This window comes from Fonticula alba (genome assembly GCF_000388065.1).
Source record: "Fonticula alba strain ATCC 38817 unplaced genomic scaffold supercont2.1, whole genome shotgun sequence".
NCBI classification, from domain to species: domain Eukaryota; order Rotosphaerida; family Fonticulaceae; genus Fonticula; species Fonticula alba.
The window spans coordinates 580,155-587,597 of NW_009242971.1; the positions used below are offsets into that span (position 1 = coordinate 580,155).

At 65.0% G+C, this 7,443-nt stretch overlaps 2 protein-coding genes across 2 annotated transcripts; one reads left to right on the forward strand and one right to left on the reverse strand.

Moving 5' to 3' along the window:
- The first annotated feature begins 333 nt into the window (after positions 1–333).
- Positions 334–3,149, forward strand: H696_00123 (hypothetical protein). The gene is made up of 7 exons (XM_009493957.1): positions 334–837; positions 953–1,038; positions 1,184–1,261; positions 1,364–1,863; positions 2,040–2,487; positions 2,583–2,714; positions 2,819–3,149. Exons 1-7 carry the CDS (start codon positions 509–511, stop codon positions 3,085–3,087), a joined length of 1,842 nt encoding a protein of 613 aa, XP_009492232.1. The 5' UTR covers positions 334–508; the 3' UTR covers positions 3,088–3,149.
- A 214-nt stretch (positions 3,150–3,363) lies between these two features.
- Positions 3,364–6,045, reverse strand: H696_00124 (hypothetical protein). The gene is made up of 3 exons (XM_009493958.1): positions 5,915–6,045; positions 4,157–5,800; positions 3,364–3,950 (listed from the first exon to the last, which is right to left on the reverse strand). The coding sequence occupies exons 2-3, from the start codon at positions 5,783–5,785 to the stop codon at positions 3,561–3,563; spliced, it is 2,019 nt and encodes a 672-aa protein (XP_009492233.1). The 5' UTR covers positions 5,786–5,800; positions 5,915–6,045; the 3' UTR covers positions 3,364–3,560.
- Positions 6,046–7,443: the final 1,398 nt, after the last annotated feature.

The window sequence follows — 7,443 nt, forward strand, 5'->3', positions numbered from 1 at the left end:
CGCCCTCCTTCATGCCCGAGCGGTCCCTAACCAGTAGTAAGATTTCCGGTATAGCTTCCGTCAAAGCTTCACTCCTTTGACGTAAGACTGGATCCATGAGAACCCTGCTACACTTCAGGGAGCAGCACGTGCCGAAAGTGAATGCGTGATCCGCGTCCATTACCAGCCAGGGTCCCCTGATCTTGTTCCCGCGTTATGTGCAACTGCCCACGCATCGGCCCGATTCGCGCCGCCTTTTCGGTTCCCCGTTCATCTCAAAACCGGGAGGCGAGCCGGTTCCGCCGAGGCGACAAGCACGCCACCTCCTCTTCCCCCCCCCCCCCCCCACGCCTCTACATCTGGATGCTCTCTATCGTGCCCTACTCCTCCTGTTTTTCTTCGTCCCCCTATCCATCCCAGAGTCCTTTCTTTGCATTTGCCCACCCCGAGTGCCCTCCCCCCCCCTGCGCTTCGTTTGCTTGGCCTCGGCATTGCCTTGCCCTCCCGGAATCCCCCTCGGCAACCGACAATGGCCTCCCCCGCGCCAAGCGCCGTGGAAGCTGCGGCGGCCAATAAGACCCGATCAGCCATCGCACAGGCTGCACGCGGCGTGGTGTCCAATGGCCAGCTCATTACTGTGCAGTCCGGCTTGACGGGCGAGTCATTGCAGGCCATCACCCCGGCGGCCGGCGAGCGGCTATCCTTCGGTCAATCGACGCAGCCGACGTCTGGCAGCGTGAGCGTTGGCCCGGTGGCTCCGGATCTGCCTTCCATGCAGATGTCCCTGAACTCCCAGGCCCCGCCGGTGTTCCCTCGGCAGCCGGTCCGGCCATCTGACCGCCGCCGTTGCCGGCCCTGGTGCGTCGTGGTGGGGGGCCTCTCCGCGTGTTCTCCCTCCTCGCCCCTCTTTCCCAGCTTCACTGACCTTGCCCACTCCCCCCGGGGCGTGTCATTTGTCTTTCTCCTGTCGCAGGGAGCACCGGGAGTTTTCCCACCCTTGTCGATCGGACCGTTTGCGCGTCAAGCGGTGGATGCCAGCCTCCACAAGTGCCGAAGATTGTCCGTCATCCCCTTGCCCTTTGCCTTCCGGGCTGCTGCTTCCCCCTTTTTCCTTCCCCTCCCTGGCATTCGGCGTCCCTCTCCCTCCCTCCCTCCCTCTCTCTCTCTCCCTCTTTCTCACCCCCCCCCCCCTGCATTCTGGCAGCCTTCCCCGAGGCAAACTTCCACCTGGAGCCGGTGGTTATGAGCTACACCGATGAGGAGTACCAAGACCTTCTGCAGGGTACGCGACTGTTCCTTCCCTCGGGCCTCTTGCCCGCCTTCCGGCCCTTTCCATCCCTTCGGTGGCTGCGCCGTTTGTTGTGGATCTCTGACTCTTGGCCAGACCTTGAGTGGACGCGCGGCGAGACGGACCTTCTCCTGGAGCTGATTCGCAAATACGACCAGCGCTTTGCCATCATCTCCGACCAGTGGCCAGATGATATGGCCGGGATCCGGCCCCGGCGCTTTGAGGACATCAAGGCGCGCTACTACAATGTGGTGTCACGTCTGGTGATTGCCCGGGCCGAGGCCGCGGCCGGGGCATTGGCTCCCGAGCCCAACGAGTCGCCTGAGCAGCATGCAGCTCGGCGCGAGGCGCTCATCAACGCGGCCGAGGCCCAGGTGGCCGGGTATGTGGCCTACGACCCATTATTGGATGCGGCCCGTCGGCAGACCCTGGGCCTGTTGCTGGCTCGGCCAGCGGCCCAAGTGGCCGAGGAGGGCCAGTTGCTTGCCGCTGCCGGGGCCATCGAGATGCGGTCGCGGCGGGCAGTTCGGGACCGGCAGCAGGTGGTCTCGCAGTTGTCACGCCTGGATGCGGCATCAGCGATGGCCTTCAAGAAGGTGCGGCGATATGTGTTTGCATGTCTGGGCACACATCTGCACATCGATGCCGAAGCGTGTCTTCTCCCTCGCTCGCTCGCTCGTTCTCTATCTCCCTCTTTCCTTGCCGCCCCAGATCATGCGGCCTTACAGCAAACACACCGTTGTTTTCCCCCACCTCTATTCTTCGACCACAGCAACTGGCCATCGCACAGACATATCGGCAGCAGTCGGGCGTGCCCCTTTTCCCGGGGCCGCGCACGGGCGATGCGACCGAAGCTGGCCCAGCTGGCACGGCTCCGCTCCTCTCTGGCCCCTCGAGCGACTCGTTGTCCGGTGATGTCGGGGGGTTGTCTGCCAGTGCTTCGCAGGCGAGTCTCAGCACCGAGTCGGCCCCCGGGCGGGCACCCACTAGCGGGCCTGGGCGGGGGCCCGGTCCCGGGCGATCGACTCCCAGTGCTGGCGTTGGCCCTGGTGCCGGGGCGACTACGGGCCGCCAAACAATGGTCCCGGGCGAAGCGGCCACCGGGCCCGGGCGCAAGCATCGGCGCTCTGCCAGCATTCCTCCCTCGACCGAGTCGACGCCCGGCCCCGCAGTCACGCCAGATCCAGCGGCCCCGGGTACAGCCACCCCCTCAGCGACTGGTGCGTGTCTTTTTTTCTTTTTTCTTTTTTGCCCCCGCCTCCCCGATGCTTGCTGTCTTCGAGCGCCACCATGTGCTCACACATTTTGCTCGCAGGACGGAAGCGCGATGCTCGCGAGGCACGCATTCCCCCTGGCGTGTCGCTAAAGAGCGCACGCTTCGGCCCACCGAACACCATCAACTCCAAGTCCCAGCGTCGTTACGAGCAGATTCTCGAGGAAGTTCAGGGTGCGTTTGACCGGTGGTTTTCTCGCTCCCCCCTGCCCCTTGGGGGCGGGGATGAGTTCCAGTGCTGATTCTTTCTCCCTTGCCTGGCTCCCTCCTGGCCCCAGTCCCGCCCAAGTTCCGTGCGGCCACCACGCCCGTGGTGCAGGCCTTCGACCAGTTCCGGCAAAAGGCCCTGCATCTCATCGACCTGTCGCGTCAGCTGGAGCGCCGCGAGCAGGAGCGTCGGGCTGCCACACAGAAGCACAGCAGCCTGTCGCAAGCCATCGGCCCGGAGCTGACGACAGCCGCCAAGTCGCGTGCGGCTCTGGCCTTGGCCGAGGCCGGGGCCTCCGGCAGCGCCCCAGGCGGTCGCGTCAAGCAGGAAAAGCTGTAGGATTGCATGTCCAACTTTGTGGGTGTCCCAATGAAAAGTGTCCCATTTTCGATAGCCCCCCCCCCCCCCCCCCCCCGTCCGGTGACCCATTTCTGCCTGTGCATTTGAGCGGGCTCCCTCCTGATCGGGCCCATTTCCATTTTACCGCTGGGGATGTTTTTGATTTATTCACTCCGGTCAAGTCTTCTGGACGGTGGGGTCTAAAAGTCGCATGGGTTTTCTCTAGAGGCACCAGCGCGGTCCTGTGTTCCACCCTCTCTGTATGTATGCAGTGTACTTGTGCTTGTGCTTGTGTGTGTGTGTGTGGGGGGGGGGCGGAGGGAGGAGGCTGCCTTGAAAGGAGAGGAAAGAAGGGAGAGAGGAGCCAGCAGGTACCCAAAGGGCGGAGAGGTTGAAGGGGGAGAGATGTGCACACAAGCCGATGGAGGCATGAGTGTCTCCTGCTTCCTGGCTGGCCAAGAAAAAAGCCCCCCTCAAAGACCGGCCTTGCTTGCGAGGGCCTCAAAGGCCTCGGCCTTGGCCTTCTTCTTAAGGCGGCGCTTCTGGGATTCGGTGGGCTTGTCACCGCGAGCCGCCTCGGCGGCGAGCTTGGCGCGGACCTCCGCCCGAGGGGCGCGCTTGTTGGAAGTCCCAACCTCGGCGACCGCCTTCTTGTTAGCCTGGCGCAGGCGCTTCTCCTTGTCCTTCTTGCGAACCTCCTTGATGGCCTTCTCCGTGGCATGGACAAAGGCACCGGGCGTGGCTCCGCCGGCGCCGGCCCAGGCAGCGCCCTCAGGACGCCGGTGCCGAGCCTTGGTGCCATCAGGCAAGCGCTTCTTGGTGGCCACGGCCTTGCTGCTGGCAGAGGCGTGGCGGCCCTCAAACTAATGCACCGGGTGAAAGGGCATGGCGGCATATTGGGCGGGGGCACATGTGCGCAGATGTGCAGCAGTGGGATGGCATGTGAGAATGTGACATGGAGGGAGAGAAAGGAGGAGAAGAGCCATGAGATCCCCCCCCCCCCCCCCCCCCCCCGCCTTGGACTTGGCCAGGGAGCTGCGTGGACTGGCTGAGTGGTGGATATGCGCACCTTGGTCTTCTTGACGCCATCCTTGTCACCGGAGCCGGTGGCACCCTTCTTCCGGTCGCCCAGGAGCGCGGCCACAGCCTTCTCCGCAACGCCGGGCTTGGCCAGGCGCCCGGTGTGATCGAGAGCGCGACTTCCCAGGATCGGGCGGTTGTCCGTCGGCCGAGCCTGGCTAATGCGCAGCTTGCGACTGTTCTTCCCCTCGGCCCCGGCCAGCAGCATGGGCTGGTTGTTGAGGCGGAAGGCCAGCGACAGGCTGGAGGCCTTGCGGAAGCAGACATACGCGAAGCCCTTGCCCAGCTGGGTGACCCGATCGCGAATCATCCGGATGTACTCGATCTCGCCGCAAGAGCGGAAGTGCGAGCGGATGTCCTCATCCGAGGCATTGAACGGGACATTGCCCAGGAAGATCGTGCGAGAAAGGTCGCGCCCCATGTTGGCAGCGGCCTGGAGGTCGTCCTCCCCCTCGACCTTGTGCACAAGCAGGTCGAAGCGCAGATGCCGGCCACCAGCCTTCGGCAGGGCCGCCTCCGCACGCGCATTCTTGGCCTTCTTCATGATGACATCAGACATGGTGTCATCCTCATCCTCGGAGTCGTCCTCCTCATCCTCGGAGTCGTCGGCCTCGGAGTCATCGTCCTCCTCCTCCTGCTCGAGATCGCTGGTCGGTTCGGCGGCGTCCTCCTCGTCGGAGGCCTCCTGGCTGTCCGGGTCGCTGTCGGAGGCCTGCTCATCCTCGTCATCCGAGTCCTCGTCATCCGAGTCGAGTTCGGACCGCTTGCGCTTGCGGGTTTCCGGCGCCTTGGCCTCATTGCCAACGCCAGTCACCTCGAAGAAGGTGCCATTCAGAGCAAGCGACGACCGGGCCTCAGCCCGGGTGCCGAAAACCACATAGGCGTTGACCTCGGCCCGGGTCTGATTGAACATACCGCGGGAGATGGCCACCCGCTTGGGGACAGTCACCGTGGATACGGCCACCGACCGGAAGCGAATGGACTCCACCTTGCCATGGGGGGTCAGGAGCTTGCGCAGCTGGCGCTTGCCGGCCTTGGCCATCACCGCGGCCGGGAGATTGCCGATGAAGACCGTGCGCTGACGGCGCTCCGGCGAGTCGCGATCCACCACAGGGTCTGCCGGGATGGGCGCCGTGCCGGCGGCCGGCGTGGCTGACTCGTCGTCCTCATCCCCCTCGTCGTCACTGTCTTGGGCCTCGGCGGCGGCGGCGGCCGAGAACTTCTTCAGCTCGGCAACCGTGGTGCCCAGAGCGCGGGCAGCTTGGCGGCGGATTTGCGCCAACTCCGGGTCACTCTCGTTGCCGGAGTCGGCATCCTCATCATCGGAGTCGGTCCCGATCTCGGCCAGGTCGGCGGCTTCCTCCTCGGAATCGACCTCCATCAGACGCTCGGGCAGGTGGTCATTGTCGGCGGCGGCCTTCTTGGCGAGCAGCCGGCGCCGGGCTCCGAATTGCCCATGCAGATCGATGCTATGGATGACATCCTTGTCGGACACCTTGGCCGGGGTTGGCTTGGAAGCCGGGGTCACAACCGGGATGATGGCCGGCCCGGCGGATGCGGCAAACACCCCGGCGAGCGACGCGTCAGTCGCCGATGAGCTCAGGCCGAGGAAGGACATGGCACTGGTGGAATGCTGTGAGGTGACAGGGGGTGGCGGCGGTGGCAGTGGCGGGGGTGGAGGCGATTGCCGAGAGTCAGAGGCGTCGGTGAAAGGGTGGACAGGCCGGGCGGAGGGGGACAGACGAACCGGGAGGTGGCGTGTGTGGACGTGTTGCTACAAAGGGGTAGGATCGGATGGAGTGCAGGTGTGTTTGTGGGAATAAAAGCGGACGAAAGGCGAGCGGGGAGAGGGAGAGAGTAGTGTGTGTGTGTGTGTGTGTGTCAGATGGCAAGAGAGACATACGTCGGTGCAGGGTCGAGTTTTTTTTCCCCCCCCCCCCCCCCCCCCTCCCTTCTGGTGGATGATGCTCGTCGTCTCTGTCCCGGGGGGTCCAAGGCGCGCGTTCTCCCACCAGGTCTCGGTGGAAGGGCGAGCCGGCCTCCAAGAAGCAGAGGTAGATCGCCGCCCCGTGCGGGACCTCCCCCCCGGCGCCTGGAAGGCCAGCGTGGAGAATACTGGTCGCGTGATAGGACCATCACATGCCAGCTCACATGCAGTCGTTACTTTTGAAAATCAAAAACCAACATAGCTTCTGCCGCGGGCTGAAGCGCGTGTTTCGGTGCCCTCGGAGGGTGCGGCCACAGGAAACCGGGGAGGGGGGGGCGGGGCGGGGCCGGAGACCTACCGGGCAGCTCGGCCTACTGGTGCGACTGCCGCCGGGCGGGGGGCGAGGGCAGGTGGGCGGTCCATGAGGGCGCCGGGCAGGTGGGCGGGTTCCGACGACTGTCCATCGCATCCTCGGGCGCACACATGGCAGTTGTACGCTTTTCCCATGGGCCTGGGGGGGGGGGTCAGCCAGGTGGGCACCCCTGGTGGCCCTTGGGTGGCCCTTGGGTGGCCCTTGGGTGGCCCTTGGGTGGCCCTTGGGTGGCCGGTTTTTTGTGGCCCCTGAAATTTGAAAAGCGTCGGTTACTCGTCAAGTCCGGGCGGTTGAGACGTGCGCCCGCTGGTGCGAGGGATTCAGGTTTCCCGGAAGACATCAGCCGTCCGTTACACCCGGGCCGGCCGTTTGAGCAGCTTGTCCTTCCCCCCCCCCCCCCCCCCCCCCCCCCCGATGTAGGTGCGCCTGTGTCTCCTGCCGCGGGGCGGGCGGGCTGGCAGGCGCACGGGGCGAAAGGCAGTTTTTCCCAATGTGCATGCGCCCCTTCGTCCTTGGCACCTTGATTAGGGATTCGTGAACCGGGGGCCCGGCTGCCAGGTCTCCCTGTGCGCGTATCTGTGTGTGCGTGGTGTGCATGCTCCTGCCCCTGCGCGACCCCTGTGAGTTAGCCTCCGGCTCCCCCGGAGGCCTGGCTCCTCCGGAGAGGACGATGAACATTGCCAGGCAAAAAGGAAACCGGCGACAGCCCACCGAGCCTGGCGGGTGCCCAACCGACAGCCATCTACCTCTCTTCCTTCCCTTTCCCCCCGCACGCTTGGTTGAGAGATCCCTACTCCTCCCCCTCCCCACCAGCCCCCTCTCTAGACATAGCCCCCGCCCCCCTCTCCGTGTTCCTCCTTCCTCCCTCCCCTTCTTCTGCTCTGTGCTCTTGCGCGCGCGCGCCCCTGTGTGTAACAGCTGCCGAGAGAGAGAGCTCCTCCCTCGCAGCGAGCGCGCCTTCCCTTTCTCCTCTCCC